Source organism: Semicossyphus pulcher, unplaced genomic scaffold (assembly GCF_022749685.1).
Source record: "Semicossyphus pulcher isolate SPU_LCO1_2020_fin unplaced genomic scaffold, fSemPul1.0.p SCAF_6, whole genome shotgun sequence".
Taxonomy (NCBI): domain Eukaryota; kingdom Metazoa; phylum Chordata; class Actinopteri; order Labriformes; family Labridae; genus Semicossyphus; species Semicossyphus pulcher.
In genome coordinates this window covers 27148760-27170096 of record NW_027211737.1, presented here as the reverse complement: position 1 = coordinate 27170096, position 21337 = coordinate 27148760, and the positions used below count along the sequence as shown (strand labels likewise).

At 45.4% G+C, this 21337-nt stretch overlaps 1 protein-coding gene across 5 annotated transcripts in view; it reads right to left on the bottom strand.

Annotated features, from left to right (window-relative positions):
• fbrsl1 (fibrosin-like 1) overlaps window positions 1–21337 on the bottom strand; it is a 310850-nt gene that overhangs the window by 95310 nt on the left and 194203 nt on the right. For 3 of the 5 annotated variants that reach the window (XM_069682291.1, XM_069682292.1, XM_069682294.1), the window contains one exon: window positions 15938–15967. The exons of the other annotated variants lie outside the window; for them this stretch is intronic. In XM_069682291.1, coding sequence (XP_069538392.1) covers window positions 15938–15967 — 30 coding nt within the window. The remainder of the gene's footprint in view (window positions 1–15937; window positions 15968–21337) is intronic. 5 annotated transcript variants of the gene reach the window in all.

Below are 21337 nucleotides of genomic sequence, written 5' to 3'. Positions count from 1 at the left end.
GAATACAAACACGTTGCCTATTAAGTGTGGTATTTCAAACCCGCCTTGTGACAAACTCGTCTTTAATTTATATGTCAGACTTCTGCAGGGATAAAGGAACCGAATAACAAGGGGTCAGATTCAGAGAAATACCTCGTCTGGCAGCGTCAAAGGCCAAATCACAATCTGTTTACTGAAGAGGTGGAATGGGTTTTTCTCCACACTTCACATTTTATAAGTTATTTTAGTATTAAAATAAGAAGAATCAGGCTCAAATGTCTCGAGAGGAGGTGCAAGCGTAAAAATGGAGAACGAGTCAGACCTTGTATCTGACACACGGAGAGCGACAGCTTTTCACTCCTGACATGTTCACAGGTAGGAAAGTCTTTTTAGCAATAATTTAGAAAATGCCTCGACTATTACTGGGAATCTGATTCATCTAGAGTCGCAAATCATGTGGCAAGTAAAAGGCTGACGTTAGATGCTTTACTTTTTCCATCAGTTAGTTTAAAGATGTGCACTTTAACCGGTTAACCGACGGTTAAGAATTTCAACTGGTTAATACAAATTAAATAATAAAAAATGTCTTTTTTTAATATACGTATATATTTGGGTGTTTTGTTGTCATGAGCTGAGCTGAGCCTGAGAGGAGAGCAAAATGAAACGAGCAGTTTAACAGTTGCATATCTCTGCTCCTGGGACGTCACGGTACCGTCTGAGCGCGTATTCTCCACGGCGGGTCACACAGTCAACAGACTGGGCACCAGACTAACCACACAGCATGTCGACGTGTTGCTCTTTCCTCACCAAAACCAGCAGACAAACTGTCTCCTACATAGTTAGGACTTGTGTAGGCCTGGCCTTTTTATTTTAAGTTTCCATAGTCTGGTAACGTATTGACTGTTTTTGAGCAGAAACGAAACTTAACATTTACGCACGAGGCACAGCAGGTAACTCATTAATCATTTAAAACTCCAGACACGCCGTCAGGTCCGGACAGGATCTCTGTTTATTAAAGTCCTGTGTGCTGACCATCAAAGAAAGGTCAGCTGTAAATGTTTATTTACTGAATGTTGCAGCAGGATCACATGGCTGTACTCTCCAGTGCGTACGTAATGGACACTGGACGGTGTATTAATATCTGTGGGCACGATTGTTGGTGCCACAGGTGGCTATGTTTGAGGATAATAACACATTTACCTCTTATTGCGTGTGTGTGAGTTTCTGCGAGTATTAGAGACAGCGTGCATCAGAATGAGCGTGCATAATGGAGAGCTTGTTGTCGGTCTCCGGCTGTTCTTTCTAAAAATGATTCAATTCTTAAGAGGTCAACGATTAATGACCGTTAACAGGGTTTGCTGTCTGTCTAAATTAGGATCCTTAGTCCCAGACTTTTATCCAATCCAAAAAGTACATTTTAATCTTGTTGGTTATTAACCGTTGAGAGTGTCGGTTAACCGGTTTCCAAATGCACATGTGAGTTGGTTTGTTCAGTACGTACAACACCCATCCTATCCTGTCAGTTAAGATGAGGTAACTTTGATTGTCATGTTAAACACATTCCTAAACTAATAGCCAACCCACAACTCCCAGCTTCCGTTTCTCACATTCATTCCTTTTAAACGCTCTTGGCTGCTAACTCTCTCCCTCGGGACAATGGACGGTGAAGTTTTGGAAACAGGAGTGGTCGAGCTGCAGTTCAGTCCCACTGGACCTCACAGCAGGAAGCATGAGGAGCGCGGCAATTCAAGCGGAGAGCCACACAGAGCCGGAGAGAGGGCCCCCAGTGAAAAACTGCCATCAATCTGTCAATTAAGTTCCTGTGGCAACATATTTAAGTGGAGCCTCTTTATTTTGTTTGACTCCCTTTCAGAGGCGGGCACAATGAGCAGGGAGCCGGGTCAATGGAGGCACAGCGGCCCTTTGTTCAGAGTGCGGTGGGTCCAAATGTATAATTAAGTAACGAGAGTAATCAGTGCAAGGGCTCAGTGGCCAAGATCTCTCAGGAGAGGAGTGTGTTAGTGTGTGTGTGTGTGTGTGTGTGTGTATTAGGGGGGCTACTTTGCCTAGTGATTCATCCTACTATGCAAAGACAGGGGATACAGCAGGAGTCCTTGCTGGCAGAAGCTTGAACTGAAAAACATCGTGGTTCAACCCCTGAGGAGGTTTTATTGTTGTTTTTTTGCATCTCTATCTGCAGAATAACAACTGTGAGAAATGCCTGCGCTCTCACTGTTCACACTGAATAATAACAAGACATAGAACAAGAGCACACACTTTATGGATAAATGCAGTAAATGGATGTGTTCAGTATGAGGCTTTGTGCCTGCTGAAGTGATTGGTGTTCATCATTTCAGAGCCTGTCTGTAAGGGTGAAGAAAAATGTGTGAATTCATGGAGAGAGTGCCTCATAATGATGTGGAAAACTACTATCTTTTTGTTGGAAATTTGCTGTCAAATATATTGTTGTTTTCTTTGTTACACATTTGTAAACTATTGTTATTATGGCTTCATGTTCAGGCTTGGGGAGTAACAGAATACAAGTAACAGTGTTACTTTGGATAGAAAAAAAGGCAACTGTATTCACAGTTACAGAAAAAAAAGAGGTCATTAGATTACAGATACTTTTATTAAAATGAGGATTACTAGCAGGACTACAATTTAAAACACATTCTAAAATGAAAACTATATAATACCAAAGATGCTCTGTAACATCAGGCGTCTCATTTCTAAACGTCCGTCTGACCGTCTCTGACAATACCATGCACCAAGTCTCACAACACCACTCCTCAAAGTTGCCATCAACAGTCTCTGGTTGCCACGGCCTGTGGTGAAAAAATGCTTTCACTGGGTGGAAATTTCTCAGTCATATTTTCTTCGAAGAAGAAAATGAGAGCTGCATCTTCCGGCTGTGAAAAAGCCGTCATTATCCAAGGACTCGACATCTAATTTAAGGAAACATTTACAGGTAAGACCGCTAACGTTAGCTGCACAGAATTCCAATTAAAAATGTTCGCTAACCTGTCGTCTTCTATTACTACTACTGAACAATAGTTTGTGACTGTGGTGATGCTGGGATGGTGTGTGTAAAAACACAAGACTGGACTAAGTTTATGGCAGTTTCCTTGCAGTTAGAGTGTGAAGTAGTGTAGCATAGCATATTTAAAAAGTACATTTAAATGTGCATAAAGACGGCTATTAATGTAAACGAGCATTCGCACATTACAAAAGTATTGACATTTCTCTTGTCTTTATTTACAGGTTTAGTATTGAAGTCCAAAATTAACTGAAAATAATCAGTTACTTTAAAATTCTGATACTTGGATTAGGTTACTGATTACATTTTCTGACAGGTAATTAGTAACTATCAGAATATATTTTTAAAGTGACTATCTATCTATGAAATGGAAACGTTTTTTCCAAAGGTCCTCTTCTTCATGGGGAATAGTCGTGAAGCCTCACTCCTGGGCTCGTTCTTGTAAGAAGACCTTCATTAAGGAGTGCAGCGCGTTAAGTAGAGAAGTGGCTTCGGCCTCTTGTCAATCAATTCCCCATTCAGACGAAGGATTTGGGACAAATTAATCGTCAGCCATTTCTGTTAGGGGGAACATCGCAATCTGTAATCACTGCACTTTGTTCCCTCACCACTCTGGCACTTTATCTGAACGGAATCACAGTTAAAACAATGTTTCTCTCTATGCAGAACAAAAAAAAGAGGGTAAATTGATCTCAAACGTGGCCCTACCCATAAGTAATCGGTGTAAGTATATTCTTAGCATGCAGCTGAGCAGATGACTTCCATGTAACAGCGGTTGGGAGTTCCTCTCTATTACGTGAGGACGAGTTTAAACCCTGGGTGACGGAGATGAACAACTGGCTCGGGCTATTCCCCGGGTGCACACTTGGCCTTGTTGTTGCAGCGGTAGCCATGACACTAGAGATGAGGCCTCACAAGGCTGGAGCTGGCGAGGAGGAAAAATAATATCAAAAGAGCACAGCGTGGTGCTTATCCTTTTACAAGAAGCATGCACTGCAGCAGAGCGTAAAGAGGAATACTATGGCTCAGACAGAGACAGAGAGAGACACAGCACGGCAGGGGGGAGAGAGGCAGGTGGAGTGGGGGAACAAAACAACAGTAAGAACAGGCAGGGGGGATGCTATAGAGATGAAGGGAGGGATGCATGGAAGAAGTGTTAGAGCTGTTTTTGTAAGCACTGTATGCGATTGCCCTGTTGGGCTACTACACTTGGTTGAGTCAAATAAAAGACGACAATGAAGCTATAAAAGTACAAGAATGGCTCATGTTTGCGACTGCGTGGGTGTAAGAGGAGGACGACGTCATTTTGCTTCTTTGAATATCTACAAGATATTAAACAAGGCTATAAAAACAAACCAAATGGTGAAATGCAAATCTACAACCACAAACAGAAACCTCCCTGAACAGCACGTCTGCTGGTCAGCGGGGACTTTGTTAAAATCGGAGAGATATGCAGCTCACTAAGCTGCCTGACAGGAGCCAAGCCCCCAGAGGTTTGTGTCTCTCATAGATGTTCACAAACCAAACAAAAAAAAAAAGGAAAGAAAGAAAGAAAAAAACTGGCTGGCTGTTCAGAGGCAGGGAGCAAGCAGAAACATCTGCACCTGGCAACCGCCAGCTATGAAGAGTAACGGGGGACTAGCTTCAGCGGATGGCTCAGCCACAACCCTCCTCCCTGCATCCCACCTCCTCTACAGCCCTCCCTCCGCTCAGCCAGCACATCAGACGGATGCATTTGACATTTACACAGCTTTCAACACTTCAGAGACAGGAGATTTATTCCGCCAGTGGCCCTGGATGCAGCCAGGCCTCGACCTGGGCTGGCCCCCATGACGACCCTGTAGCTCAGCCCTGAAATGAGGCCGGGCTGAGGAGAGAGGAGCGAGGGGGGGAAAAAACACAGAGAGAGGCAGGGCGGGATGGATGTCTCGATTCTCCTGGACATTTTCTCTGGCAGATTCCGATAGACATGCAAAGGGAAGACAATAAGCGCCGCGCATCCCGGAGCACATTAAAACGACTGGCCAAATTAATCACACAGTTCCACTTGTCACACTCGGAGGACAGTCTGTCATGAATTCTGCCTCAGAGATAGACAGAGGAACAGAGGAGGAACTTGCCCAGCTACGCAAATGCTGGCACGGCGTCAACAACTGTCGGCCTGAATACTGATCGCAGCGCTGTACTCGCTGCAAGAAATCTATAAAAAACATAGGCAAAACAAAAGCTGCTGGCATTAAGTGTCACTGTTGGTTCCTTCTCAAAATAAAGTAATAAATAAAATGTATGAAGAAAGAAGGATATGCATAAAGGTATCTGTGCTTTGACAAAAGACTTTGTAACAAAAGTGTTTCTGGCTGTAGTTTACTGAAGTTATGTCGGAACTGGCGTCTGATTAAGACTTCAGATACAAGTGTTGGAATAACAGACAGAAGTATCAAACCAAAACTATTTAGCACTGATTTCAACGCTGAATTGATCGTTGTGGTATACCGCCACAACATTGTGACAACTAAAAGTTATTTTTAATACTTTGTAAAACTGACCCTTCGCTAAGTCCCGCCTCCCTTGGTTACTGTTTCTACATCTGTCAAGCTTTCGCACCGGCATGTAAATATTATAGCGTTTTCAACCATAACTAGGGAATCTACATGTGAATGTTTAGTTATGACTCCCTATAACTTTCATTATCTAATATGTTATAGCCCGTTGCTAGCTAAACTAAACAATCCCACTTTTTCAGTTTGCATATCGTGGGCGTGATCCAAACACTGGATCTCCTGAAGGCACAACAGGAAAGCCCAACAACACCCTGTACAAGTTTGCCACAACAATGGGACAAACCAAAGGCTGGTAAAATAAAGGTGGTGGTAGCGAAGGCCAGACAGGATGGCAAGCGGGGACCAGTTGACTGTCTTCCACAATTTTTAGTCCATGTCCGACGTCTCTCCTCTCGAGTTTTTGGCTTTGGAAAAGTTAAAAATATGACCCCCCCCTCTAACTTTGACTATATATCTGCTGTCGGACTTCCTTGTTCTGAAAGCTTGACAGGCCTCCTGTGCCAAGTAACGGTTGCTAACGTAGGATTGGACAGTGGCCGTTCAAGAGAGGGGTTTAGCCAAGGGTCAATTGATCTCATGTCTTCGAGAAGAAAAGAATCACACTGCATAAAAAACTGAAGTCTAAGACAGCAGCTGCAGCTCTAGATCCCTTGTTCAGGCGAATGACGTGACAGCCGACAACGCATAAATTTAGACGTCTTCATACTGATGAGGGAAAGAGCTTCAGTTTAGAGGATATTGCTCTGGAGAGATGTCCTAAGGTACTTCTGATTGTTAGGGAGACTGCTGACAAACCCTGATCTCCAAGAGCGAGAGCACACAGAGGGGGTAATGGTCCATTTAGATGGCCGCGGACCAAAGCAGTGTCTGATACTGGTAGAACAACACCAATTTCCTCCCGCAATTTCCCTCCTGTGGATGCTGGGATGAGGTGTGGAGGGACGTGGGCGCTGTGGCCGCTCTGATGGGGCGTGGAAGCAGAGCCTCAGGTCCGCTGGGAGACCTCCTGCCGGGTCTGAAACATCAGCGGGACGTCTGCAGGTCTCTTTGGTCTTGTGGCGAGGGGTGAGGCCTAACTTCAACTCAGCTTTCATAATCTATGGACAGGACGGTTTGGTGCATGCTCTTATGTTCTCACCTTCTCTGACCACAACCTAGAAAGCTATGAGTCACAGAGCTGAGGAGGCGGCGTATGTGTGTGTGTGAGAATGTAAGTGCTGCACCTGAGAAGAGGTGTTAATATTAAACTTTACATGGCTCACTTAGCACCGCTGCTTTTTACGCTCTCAAACACAGAGTTAAAAAAATCAAGTGATTGCTCTTGACCCCACTAGCTGTATCTGAAAACAGCACCTAGCAAAAGTGATTTGATCACAGGATCAAATCTATACAGCCATTTGACCCCTGACCTCCCCGGCAGGCAGCATGGGAAGTCAGCTGATTACCCTGGGTCAGCCCCGGAGCTCTGGATTAGGAAAGTATTGATCCCAGTGAAGATGTAGGCTCCAGAGGGAATGAGATTGAGAGAAAAAGCTCTGCTGGGTAGAAATGATATCGACCAGCAGAAGAGGCCTAGACAGGCTCTCACGTAAAACCATATTTGAGCCTGGGACCTCGCAGTTGGCTGAGCAAACAGAGGGACGGCTTCGGCAAAAGCTCCTTTTCACAGAGGCCCATTGAAAGTGGACAGAGAGAGAATGAGAGTGGAGGAGCGTTGAGGAAGACAAGCTCAGAGAAATGCTCTTTGCATTAGCCAGACACACAGAGGCCTCTGGTTCAGAGCCGACACACTTAAGGGAAGAGCCAGCGGGGGCCATGTAAATCAAGCCCCGGTGAAGAAAGATATAGTCCTGACCCGGGGCCAAACTAAGCAGACTTTAACATTACCCAGAGTCCATGTAAACAGCACTGAGACCTGGCAGTGCTCTGTTTTACTTCCATGCAAAGTATGTGGTGAGGTCGAGCAGGAAGAAGGGGAGGGGGAGCACGGACAGATTGATGGTGATACTTGTGGGGCTAAACTTGAAGAGCTGTCCCCCTTCTTCACTAAATTAAAGGGCCGCCTTGTCCTTTCCAACAAGAAATCCCTCAACCTTTGCTTTCGGCACTCACTGGGGGAGTGACAGAGCCGGTCGGGCTGCCGGTGTGATCCTTAGAGTAGTTTGGCGAGGGGAAAAACAGACAGTAATGGCAGATGTACGAGGGAACAGGGAGCATTTATTCAGCTCAGAGAGAAAGAAGAAAAACTGCCAGAAACCTGAAGGGACAGGGAATACACAACTGTGTTATGAATATAGTCATGGAAGAAAAATGGGGACATAGGAAAGAGAGAGTGAGAGAAAAAAACAACACTGATTTATGTTTTTTTTTCACACCTCGTCTTTCATAAGGCTCCCTTCGGCTTCTTCTTGTCTCTGCTGACCGTGTGACTGTAACTAGCTCGCTATCTTGCCTTCAGAGGCAAACACACACACACACACACACACACACAACCCTCTGCACCACCCAGTGTTTTGACGCGGCCCCGGGCCTGGTGCTGCTGAGCTGCAGCAGCAGACACTGGGCATTGGAAATTTAAGTCGGGGCAGAGGAGAAATTAGGCGAGGAGGCAAGGAAATGGGATGTTGACTTGAACTGGCCCCGGGGGCAGCTGAGAGTCTCCCTGTGCAGCTCCGCTGGCTGCCTGACAGTTTGATGGAGCGAGTGGAGGCTTCCCCGCGGCCCGAGCCGCCGTCTCTAACACTGATGTAGCTCAGTGAGGAACAGATTGAGCCTCCAGGCATCGCTCTGTACTGCGACTCCCCTCCTCTCTCACTCTCTCTCTCACTCTCTCTACTGCTGCTACTAACTCTCTCTCACTAATCCTGTCAAGCCCAAACACAGAAACATGTACACTTTATACATACCATCTGCATATACACACAATTATATACTTTACAGACACATTAAAACACTAGAAATAACAGGAGCAGCCACAGAGAGTTTGGCTTCCTCCTCTTCCTTCGACAGTAATGTGATGAGCACTACAGATGCTGTTTACTGAGCTCTGGCCGATGCACAGGGGGAAGGAGGAGGAGAGGAGGGAGGGGGTGGAGGAAGAGGCAGAAGGAGGTAGAGTAAGGGGGCTGGCAGGCCACAGCCATAATGAAAAGAATCTGGCGGCGGCCCACTGTGTGCTGGTCATGAGAAGCATGTGCCGCCGGGGGGCTCTACTGCTAATTTCAGGGGGCAGCCAAGCGTTTCACGCTCGACTTGTCATCGGGCCAGAGGGGGCATTCATACAGGGTGACAGCAATTGCGAGAGGGCGGGTAGGGGGGTTTGGGGAGGAGGGCCAAAGAGGGAGGGAGAAAGCTTGAGCTCCCCTCCCCCGCTCCCCGTACCTCCTGTCCCCCCTCTGCAATGATCAAACGTTGTTGTAGGCAGCGGACAGAATTACAAACGAGTGTCCTGTGCAAACTGGATTCAACTGCTCCCTGCACTCTGCCTTCTCCTCAGGTGGCCACGAGGGCACACCTTATCCTGCAACCCCTGCTGCACTAACAGGATTTAATACTTGCATATTTCTAGTTAACATGACAATAATAATATATTCCAGAAGCAGACAGTCTATAAGCCCACAAATCCAGATAGAGAGGTACTGCGTGTGTGTGTGTTGGGCTGAACTCCACCTCAGAGGGATGAAGGCATTAAAACTATCTCTTTCTATCACTGAATACATAATTATATGTCACAATATATATTGACAGTGTGACGTAGTAAATATTTTGGGGGGTTTGGGGAATTTTTCTGAACTTTTAGCAGCTGTATTAATCACTGCAAAGCATTTTCTAACAAAAATCATGGACGTCTGAGCGATTTTACACAAAAAGGTTAAACTGATGTGATCATGGACTTAAAATGACACGTTTAATACAGTTTGTTCAAATATTAGTGGAGGCTATTCAGGATGACTGGCTTCTTCAAGGCTGCAAATTCCTTGTGAGAGTTTGCTCACCCCAGCGCCACTGTTCTGTAAGACTTTTATATATATATAACAAAATTAAGGGCATCGATTAAGTAACCTTTGCTCCGCAGTATCTACAAAGCTAGTAGCCGATGGAGCCGGTTTGATCTTCTGTGCTTTGAGCACAGATCTGGAAAGTGGTTGAGTTCTCAGTGAATCTGTTCCAGGATTAGAAAAGTGATGCTAAATTGTAACAGAGTGACAAGAGCAGAAATCAAAACATTATTTGGGGGAACAATTTGGTACTTTTGGACTACACGAGGGTTTTTGTAGCATCCAAAGTGTGTTGTGATTTGGGGTGGGAATCGCAGGGTAACTCACGATACGATACGCGATATGTGGCCCACGATAACGATAATATCATGATACAGTGATTCTGCAATAATTGATATATTGCAGGACGATCATTTAATGATACATCACAATATCTGATTAATAAAGGAATACAAAATGCCCTTAAATGGCAGGATGAATGTATTTATTCACTGCATTTTGGTGTCAGTTTCAATGTATGTGTTATCGGTCAGTAGATTCAATTTAGAGCTACAACTGAAAAACAAATTAGGACTTATGATTTGAAAGTGGCTGGCACATCTCTCAACTTCCTTTCACCGCTTTTTCGACATTATCCCGCTGTCGTCTTCTTCTGTTATCCTGCCGTCAACCTCGTTTTCGAACGATTAATTTCTGTTCACATTACGTGAGCGCCGAAGCGAGAAGTCATGAAGTGGTGACGCGGTGAGTCAAAATCGCCAAATGCTTATTGTATTGTACGAGTCAGGCAACGATATATTGCTGTATCTATATTTCGTCCCACCCCTAGCTGTGATTACACCAGAGAAATGGCCTCAACGTAGCCCCACCATGTCCTTGGTTTCTAGCATCCCCCTCCATCTTCACAGGACTGTCCGTCTGTTAAAGGTGACATTTCTAATGGGCACTCTTTAATCAGTGACCGGCCTGAGGATTTGGTGCACACTTTATCTCTAAACTCAGCTCGATAAAACGTGCACAAAGTCACTGGAAATCATGAAAGACATGAGACAAGAGGAATAAAAAGAAACTGAGGGGGGAAAACACCCTGCCAGCCCAACTCCTCCATCGTGTTGGGAGCTAGCAAGGAGTTGATGCTAACAGCTGGCAGCCTCCCCCTTAAAAAAGAAGCGGATGGCTCTAGTCTGGCAGCCAAGAGAGACAAGCGAGGGACGAGCGGGGATGAAAGCGTGTGAGCGGCGGAGTCAGTGATGAAAGGTGGGTGGTTGATGGGAGATGAGTGGATGTGGGATGGGGTGGGGGGGGGGATTAGCCCGCATGGAAGGAGAAACTTCTGTTCATTGCCTCTGAAACAAGCCGTCACATGAGAGGAAGAGGAAGGGACGGGAAACAGAGAAAGAGAGACGGGGAGCGATGTAGAATGAAGGAGGAGAGGGAGGAGGCAGCCACATTGCACATCTTCAGGCTGTGAATAATTTAGAGGAGCACTGGGGAGACGAGACGAAGATGAACACAAAACACTGGCAGCGTTTGACCTAGAGCTGCAGCTACATCAGTGCACATCACAGAGCGGAGAGCTCTCTCTCTCTCTCTCTGTCTCTTGCTCCCCTCTTCCTCCCTCCCTCTTTCTCTCTTTTGCTCTTCATCTGCCTCCCTCGGTGTCAGGGAGGAAACAGCTGTACACTTTCCTTGTTTCGCCTCACATTCTATGAAACTCAACAGAAAGCCTGACAACTCCGTTTCATAAGGATCTCTTCCTCCCGCTCCTTGCTCTGGGCACCTCAGAAGAGTCAGAGGAGCCTCGCACAAAACTGATGCGTGTACATCCAGGCCGTATGAGGGCATGAAGGTGGATATATTTCTGTTTTCAGATGCACTGACTACAGCACATTCACCTCCAGGTGAAAGAAAAACTAGACATCTTCACGGGATAAAAGCATCGACTTCAAAGAGTTCAAAACCTTATGGCTGTGGTTGACATTTTCTTTGACTTCTGTAATTACCTTTGTCAGCCTAAAACCCTCAATTAGTGTTGAAAAAGTATTAATTATGGAGATGCTTTATCAAGCACAGGGCCTTATATTCACCTCCTGACTCTTAGAGTTGAGGGTTTCTTGCTTTTCTTTCTTTTTCTATCTTTGGTTGGCCTAAAATCCAAATATGAAGATACTATCTTAGAGCTTTAAAGCCCCCCAACAGTGAAAATCCACTGTTTAACCTTGTAAACATCTCCATGTGATGTTCTTGATGTGCTACAAGACACATCAGGGACAACATGAGCACTCATCTCCATGGCTGGGCCTGTCTGCTTTTAAACTGCGGTGTACCAAGGACAGGCTGAACAACACGTTTTCAGATTGGCAGGTTTGAGACGTCACAAACCTAAGGAGCCAATCCCGTTAATGGACGGGACGACGCTATGCATATCATTATGTGTAACCTATGGCAACCACTTCTGCAATGTGCGAGCCAGCTGTAACCGTCATTGTAACTTTTGCAAACTCACTACTGACTATCGGTAACATTACTACTACTAATTACTACATTTCAAGCTGCTAAATTGCCACTAAACGATGGTTTAGTGTTTTGTTTTCACGACAGAGGGGGCGGTTGGAAATGTGCATAGTGGGCGGGGCCTATGCTGATTCAGGAATTTTTTATGAGGCAGAAGGAGGAGATGCCTTTGGAGGATTTTTACAAGGTAATTAAATATATTTTGCCGAAAAAACATATCAGACATAATTTATTATTTCAAGCAGACCATTTTATACATTTTAAAACACGACTGGAGCTGCTCTTTAAGAAACGGAGATGGACATTTTTCCGTTTTGGTCGGTACATTTGGTTCCAAATAATTACTTCATAAGCAGAAACGATAATCAACAAATTACTAATTAAAATAATCATTAGTTGCATGCTCATGGTAATGAATAAATCCACAAATTGTTACCAAAGTGAGCCCACTGCATTTTAATAGCTGGGATCTCAAAACTCAGTTATTATCAATTAATCATTACACTCATTTATCACATTCAAATATAATTCTTATCACTAACAAAGTGACAATTCCAGTTAATAATGTCGTGCACATTTTCCCCATCAGTAAAGTGTCTGTCATGAGACATACTGCAGGATAACAATAGGACGGTGCTGTGAGCAGCCAAGCAGTCCAAACTGTGGACAGCAGCAGTAAATAACAGCTGCCCCGTGATTAGGCACAGAAGAGGTTAAACAGAGCTCGTTCACGCCGCCTTTGTCAAGGTGCCATGAATCACCTCACCTGCTGAAGTGTGTGTCTGTGTGTGTGCGTGTGTGTGTGTGATGAAAGGACTACTGGGCATCTGTGGTGGGAGTGACAGTTGGGTGGACAGAGGGCGGTCTGACCGACCCTGAAGGGAGGGGCCATTTATTACTGTAATTAAGGAGCCGTGGGGGGACAGGAGGGGATTGTAAACGTATAATGACATGCACATGGAGTAAATCTCTGCGTTTGTTGGAAATAATAGTATGAGGCGAGTAAATAAAAAGTGTAAAATAAGGACTAAAGATAGCAACCAAACAAACATGTAGTAAGTCTTGATTTTTTGCCCCTCCCTTCCTGCAACACCCTCCCTCTCACTCCCTCTCCCACAGTCTCCTGTTCTGTCTGCGTGGCTGATATTAATGGGACGTCCCTTGTTTGTAAATGTGCCAAGTTGTGTGCACCGCTGCGGGCTGTCTATTATAGCAGGCCTCTGGGGCAGCTTTTCCATATGGCGCCACATATGGCACTCAGCAGCATCAATTAATGTTGTTATAATACTGATTTTTATGAGCTCGGGTTTCACTCCTTTCCTCCCCTCTCCCCCCCCTCCAACTGCTCCCCCTTCTCCCCCGACTGTCGCCGATTCTTTGATTCTTCAAACCGCCTCTCTTCGATTCCTCAAACCTTCGACAACCTGGCTTCTGAACAGTGGAGGATCCGAAAAGTTTTTCCATGCCAAATACTGAAAGCTCCTACCGGCTCTCCCGAACGCCGCTCAAAGACGCAGAACGCGGCTTTGTTCCTGCTGTACGGCAGACGAGGGGGATATTGCCAATGTGTCACAATCTTTGCATCGTCTCTGAAGGCGAGACACTGCGATCAATGAGATATGAAAGAGCACGAGAGTGAATAAGCAATTATATATCACATACCTGCAACCAAACAGCACATATACAGCACATATTGTAGTTGTGGTCACATTAGGCCTACATCAGGGCCTATTAGCGTGTTAAATTAAGCCTCTATTTATGCACAGAGCAATAGGCAGAGGATGTAAGAGCAGAATCTGAGGGCCCTTTTTGTTTCCTGGTGCCTTTGGTTGTAGATCTGACAGGAAGGGAACAAGAGCGTAGCAAAAAGCCGCTTAAAAAGCTCCCAGCCACAGCAGCCTTGTCAGCGGCGCCACAATTAGAGACTAGATCACTGGCGCTTCCCAGCGAGAAACATCTCACCACCACTCCTCAATGGAACTCTTCCGTTTGAGGAACACACTCAAAGCGGGGTTTTAAAACGTTTCGGATGGCTAATCACTCTCAGGATGAAAGACCCCGGCGTGTTCGTTTGTCTCAGCGTGGGGAGCTTCCCTTGCCGTTTCTCCCTCTCTGATTCTGATTGTTTTTGTTCGTTTCCTTTTCAGCAGGCAGGCGAGGCAGGCGAGCTGGCAGGCAGCGCTGTTTGAAGGTGCAGTCAGACCCGAGTGCAGGTCTGATGCTTTGTAGTGATATTTCCAGCAGCACAATCTCATTACTTTTTGACGTGGGAGATGCGTGCAGGGGCGGATTGTCATTTCACGCTGTCAAAAGTTCCGTGAGGGAACGGAGACAGGAATGGAACTTCAATGACCTGCGTGCCTCTGGCTCATCAAGACTGAATATATTAAACAGAATAACACAGATAAAATCCAATGAACCAGATCCTTGAAGATGCTTGTAAACTTAATGTCCAGTCCCCAGGGGTGTTGGAAGAATCTCGCTCCTTATCTGGAGTCTTTGTAATTGGATCTATTTCACAGCCTCCTAAACCTGTCTCTCTATACGTCCTGAACCTCATTAACCTACATACCGCTCAGCACATACACATATGTGTGCAGCTAAGACAAACAGGGCTTTGAGCCTTTAGAGGAAAACTCCTGAGGGTAACATCCCACACCTCTCAGAGATGGTGAGAGCTCCTGGACGTTTTCACATGGGACAGTCATTGGCAGCTCCCTCCCTTTAAAAAAACTGGGGGGCTGCCCCTCGAAGTTGATTTCACACAGAGTTCTTTCAATAGAGAGAAAAACTTTCTCTGTTTAAGAAGCTGCCAGGCACTGATTGAAGCGCCTGGTTTCTATGCGCACCCCAGCCTGTTGCTGGGGCGACTGTCCCAAAGTGCTTCCTGGGTAATTTTCGAGGTCACTGGTTTGTGCACGCCTATGTGGTGCAGATAGGCCCACCCTCATTCAGAGCCCAGCAGGAACTCTTTCATTAGAGCCAGTGAATGGCCTCATTCATCCCCTTCACCTCAATTGGTCACGCTGCGTCTCTGCAGAGGGCCCAGGACAAACTTTTCTCTCTTTGCACTCCCTGATCCTCCACGCACCACCCACCTTAGTCATGCTTCACTTTTGTTCAGGAGCATGTGCTGGCTGAAGCTTCAGTGCTCATCTTTGGCTGCAAACTGCCAGAGACCTCCTATTAGGTGGAACATAATGGACTACTGACATGGCGGTCTATGTTTATCTTGATGAATGTTATAAAAAGGTTATTCATGACACATTACTAACAACGGATCAACATAAATACACACATTAACTACATTTTTTTCACATTATAGATCTTGTAATCATCATAATTTATCTTTTAAAAAATCTAGTGATGTTTTTATGGTGCAGAATTTGGTATAGATCTAAATGACTGCATTAATCCCAAGTTGCATGCTCCTATTTCTACCTCACAAAAGGCCCCAAGGAGCCGCTCCAGCTGAACTGAGAGCCATTTCATCCCTAAGGTGCCCCTCTCTCCCCTGACTCGCTCCTGTAACTGCAGTGCTCAGCCATGCTCGTGGCTCCTCTACTCTCTGCCTTTTCTGGGCCCTCAAGTGAGTCTCAGGTCTGGCCTAGTGAGAAGTGACTAATTGTCCAGAGTTGTTAGTGTGCCTGGAATGAGATCCACTTCAATTGCCGACAGGGTGCACAATAATTTTGTGTCTCCCTTCTTCCTCCTCCTCCTCCTCCCTCCCTCTCCTTCTCCCTCTTGCAGCAGATTTACCCCCTCTGCTTCTCAAGCTACTGAGCTGTAAAATTGAGTGGACGGCAGGCAGGATAAAGAATGAGACCTGGCATCGTGGACGCACTAACCTTGAGGAGGGCCACTGCTGCTGGCTGCACCTAAAGAGATGGAGACAGAACGTCAGCCATATTGGACTGAGGAAGGTTGAAATGAGGAAGGAGGAAAGACCAAAGGTAGAGAGACAGGTGGAGACCTTTGCTGAAGAAACAATATGACAGCTTTATAAGCAAAGCAGATCTAAGTCAGCACAAGGACGGACATGCACACTACAAATATATGACAAGGTGTCACGTACAGGAAGAGGAAAATAGACTGTGACTGATGAATGCCTGAGCTACTGCAGTGCACATGTACAGCTAACGTACCTATCAACTTTGTCATTACATAAATCACACTAAAAACAAAAGTACATATTTTGCAAATATAGCGCATCATAAAAACGACCCCGGTGTACATTCCCTTGCAGTTGTATTCCCTCCAAATGAATTCAACTTATAGAGCTACTCCTGGAACGAATCCGAGCAATCAATTACTCTGAATCACAAATATACTAGCTGCGTTTTAGATGTGAACAAATGGAGCCTCAGTCGCTTACAGATGATATTAGTGCTCTGAGCTGCTCTCTCTCCACGAGAGATTAAGCAGGTTTGTACTCTCCCAGGCGGCCAGCGCTCCCCCCTCCAGGGTGCTGCACTATCATTTGCAGGAAAATTACTTCAGTAATGAAGAATCCAGGCCCATAAATCCTCGTGGCCTCACCTTCCTTCGCCTCCCAAGTCTCGCTGAACAGCTAGTAAAAATTCCCTTTAAAAAATTCATAGCGCAATTTTGCTCAAATCCCTCCCAGCAAGCACAATTATGGAACTTTCATCTCAATTGATTTATGTCCTGGGCTAAGAGAGAGGGGAAGGGGGGTTAGAGGGGGGAGCAAAAACAAGTGGTAAATCATTGTTTTTAAAAGAGGAGGCGTGAGGCCTTTTGTCACATTCAGTGTATGTGTTATAGTGCAGGCGAAGAGCTGGACAGATAAAGGAAGGAGGAAGAAGGAAGGGAACGACTGAAGGGTTTGAAAGCAGAAGTGAAATGGCAGAAAGGAGGAGGAGGGGAGGGAGACGGGGGTGAAAGGAGCGGTATTCCACTTGATTAATAACACTAATCAAATTATACAGTGTTCCACTGTGCCCTGAAATCTGGGGCCATAATGTCCTCTAATGGCGAGGTTCATGGAGCTAAACTTCAGAGGGAAAACACGGTGCTGACTGCCGCATGCCTTAATGAAGGCAGTAAAACATCCATTTCCAGAAGCCATGAAATGAAAGGCAAGATTGTAGATGTGCACCCAGTGGCTCTCCCACTGCACAAAAAAAAAAAAAAAAAAAAAAAAAAAGCAAGGCTGTTAACACAAAAGACAGTGTCGGAGAGAGAGACAGAAAGACGCAAGACCTTAAGAAGAGAAACGAGCAGAGAATAGTACAAGTGAAGAGATTTAAAGGGCAAGAACACCAAGAGTAAGGAGATATAAAAAGCAAGGGGATGATGAAGTGAGGATAGAAAGACGGATTGGTAGATGCTCCCGTGCTTTATTTCCAGAGAAGTTCTCTTCTGGCACGAAGACAATCTGTGTCTGCTGATTATGGATGAGCCAGGCTGCTTTACTATGTCTGTTATACTTAGTGCTGCTGACAGCGGCCACAATTCATCTCTATTTAGTTGCTGATGCACCTAACCACAGCATCCTCCCCCTCATCTATCTCAATAGCACTCCATTAGAGGATTCCCTCTGTCCATCCAGGCATGCTTTCTGTTGATCCACCTATCCGTCCGTATTTCCAGCCGTGCATCCATCCACGTGTGCATTCATATATTCCTCCATCCATCCAGACGTCCATCCATCTATTCTGAAAGATCTGACACATACAACAATATTGCTCTGACCTTCGCTGTCAGCTGGTTGCTGTACCTAAGAGGTTAGCTTGTTATTTCTAGGCATGATGCCAATGGCAGTAGGACTTCTGTTGGCTGCGGTATACGTCTGACATCTTACAAAACCCGAGCACAACATGCAGAGATCGCTGTGGCTCGACTGTAGCACGTAAAAATGTCTGCTGCACTCAAACCAACTGAAAAAACAGACACTCAAATTCATACAAAAGCGTTATGGTTTGCATTTATTCCACTAAATTGCACATGCTACAAACAATCAAATCAGCCTCTGCATCTTGAACAAAGAAAACGTTCGCAGTCCTTGGGGCAAAATTTCATCTGGAGAGCTCGGAACGAAGAACAACAAAGCTGAGAAAACACAGATTGCTATTGTTATTATTATCATAATTACACTTGTGCTTATCATGCGAGCCGCCTCAATCACGATGAAATACAGTTTCATTTGATGAAGCTTCCTGTTTTGACTGGCCTGAGTTTGGGGAACCACACACTTGGCTGGCGTGCCAAAAACTCAATCAGGCGCAATTACATAGCCATCAGATAGAAATGTAATTGATTTGAAAGCTGACATGAGATATAACTACATTACAGGGGAGGCACAGTGGGGAGGCTCCTCGGGGACAGGGCCTACGGGGAGCTCATTACCGCCAAGCTTTGAATTATTGAGTGCTAAGGCAGTGACATTGAGGAATAGAGGCGGCCGATTGGCTGTTACAACTCGGCAAGTGTTTATCTCAACTTACAGCAACCCAAGACATCTGAAGGAGTGATCTGCCCGTGCATGAATATTGAAAGAGGAGAAGTTGTAATGGTTCATAATTGAAAGGGTTCAGGCCAAGGTACGGCCCACATCATGTCTGCAGGTGCACAGCGAGTATTTGTAGAGGGTCAAACCAGATATTATGTCCTGCTGGGCCACTGCCATTGCAATAATACTAATAGTACCTTAAAGTAATAATCTTGAAGATTTTCATGTAAATAAATGTGTGTTACGTCTCTATCTATTGCAGAATGAGGTAACACAATGGTGATTGAGCCTATGGCCCACTGATGAAAGTCTTTGCATTTGCAGTATTACAGACTGGGTGTCTGTGCCGACTTTCGCAGAAAAAAAATCACAAGCGGCGCTCAGTTAGTGACACGTTTTCCATAACCAAGCAGTGGTTGGTCTGCCAGAGAGGGTAGGCGGAGCCAAGCGTCTGCTTTTCCGCTCTCTGCAAGTGTTGCGAGTAAACAGTAATCTACTATGGCTGAACAAACAAAGAAAAGATGGATGACTACAGATACAACTTCAAAAATAAGTGAAAATCTAAAGAAAAAGAAACAAACTCGACGCTCAGATGAAGGCAAACAGTCTAAAAAGGAAAGCGACCGTCAGCGAGGAAAATCAAGAGTTACAACCGGAGCCAACCGTGGACGTCACACATGCAACACTGTCTGGATATCTGGGAAGTGTGCTCCCGCAATTACCGTTTATCGCCACAGGTGCAGCCAAAGAGAACAAAACTGAGGTCTTAGAGATTAAAACTTCAATAATAATAACTTTAAGTGTGGAGATAACTGATTGAAATAGAGGTGTTTGCTTAAATATCAGTAAAAAAACAGAGTGAAGAAAATGAAAGAGGCAGGAAATAAACAGGAAGTAAAAAACCTTCATAGAGTGTTTCACATAAAAGCCTGTTCCTGTTTCTTGAGTCACATGCATTTAGCACCTTTTTTTTTTACCACTTTGGTGAGCATCATAACATGTCAGGTTTAACCCTGCACGATGAGAGCTGCGTTGGTTTACTTTGGTACTTTCCAAAACGTACTTTCACTCAAGTCAAATCTGTTTGGTTTCCTGTTCTGGTGTCAATCTTAGTTGTTGCGTGTCCTGCTTGTTTCATATCTAATAGCAACACTAATGGTGCGTTAATTTGTCTTCTCTTTTCTGGAGTTATTTCCCACCACTTCTAATATTTTATGAGACACCTTTTCAGTGTTTCGCCATCACAGTTTTTCAGACACAAAGAGCTCGAATTAGGTGGCAGCCTCCCTTGGGCTTGGGAGTGAGGAGACACATATGCCTGACCCTGACCAGCAGCCTCTGGCTGTTCCCTGAAGTGCTGAGGGGTGACTGTTGAGAGGATAAAGATATAAGTCAGTGCACAGAGGCCTCAGCGTCCCTCAGGAAACTAGTGACTGCCTACCTCTGGGAGAGCTGTGCCCCCGAGGCCTCTGCCACTGATCAGTCTCTGTCTCTCTTTCTTTCTATCACTCTCCTCTCCCTGCTCACACAGCCCTCCTGTGAGCTTTCTCACAAAAATGAGAACTCAATTAATTCAGCCGAAATGAGGACGATGGAGGAGGAGGAGGAGGCCCGGGGAGCCCAGAGAGACAGAGAACAAGCAGGAGAGGGAAGCCTAACAGAGCCGTTTGTCGATCTGCGGCCTGGAAACGGCAAACAGAGCATGGGGTGACTGTGCATGTGCATTAAGTCTTTAGCCAAGTTAATCCTGTCTGCAGTTTAAACATGCCTGATGAGCTAACGCCCCTCATTACAGAGGGGGATGCTGGGTAAATAGACAGGTCAGAGGGAGGCGGACAAGGAGAGAAAAAGCGATGAAACAGAGCAGACATGATTAAAGACATGCTGACACTCCATCCCTGCATGTTGTTTATTTACAGGGATGCTCCGGGGGTCACAGGCCGGCCTTTTATTGGAGTTCAGTAATGACATTCAAGCTAACAGTGACAGACACTGTAGATTTAAAATAACAGGCCTGAGAGGTTGAACTAAATCCCATTACAATAAAATGCACTATTACAAAACACCTCAGTCTGTTTAAGCTGGTGGAAAGAACTAAATATGTCGTGCATGTTTGGCAGTTTAAAGGGCCAGTTTGCAAATTTTCAGCTGCAGTCCTATCATGCTAATATGGGGAGCTAATGCCATTATGGTAGGGAAAAAATGCTATTTCACCTTTGGAGGACGCTATCCGCTTCTCCAATGGGCCCTGGAAAACCTCCGCCAGATGACGCGTTTTACGTAGTCTGGCGGAGGGAGCTCGCTAAACTACACTTCCTCAATCTAGGACGCCCGCCTCCGATGTCATGTCTCGTTCAAAATCGTCAGGTTTGAAACGTAGACTGCAGACCGGAAGAGTTTTTAGACGATCCACCGGTATATTCTCGTCGTATTTCGTATTCTGTCCCGCTCTGAGCCTTGCCTGCGGCGAAACAGCATAATTGCACTCCAGCCTCTCTCGCTGGGCCGTTCCTTTCAGAGTGAGGGGCGCAATGCATGCTGGGTGTTGTAGGAATGTAGAATGGGCAAAACTACGAGCTGTTTGTTCAACCTTCTTCACAGCTATGGCGCCAATTTTAAATATTATTGCTTCTATCGACTACAGAGAACACCAGCCTTGACTGACAGTGGCTTTTTCCAGGGCCGAACTGCTCCTTTAAGATTGTGACCTGTGACCTTGAGAACACAGACCTCATGGTAAAGCTGCAAATTGCAGTCACAGAGACAACACAGTCAT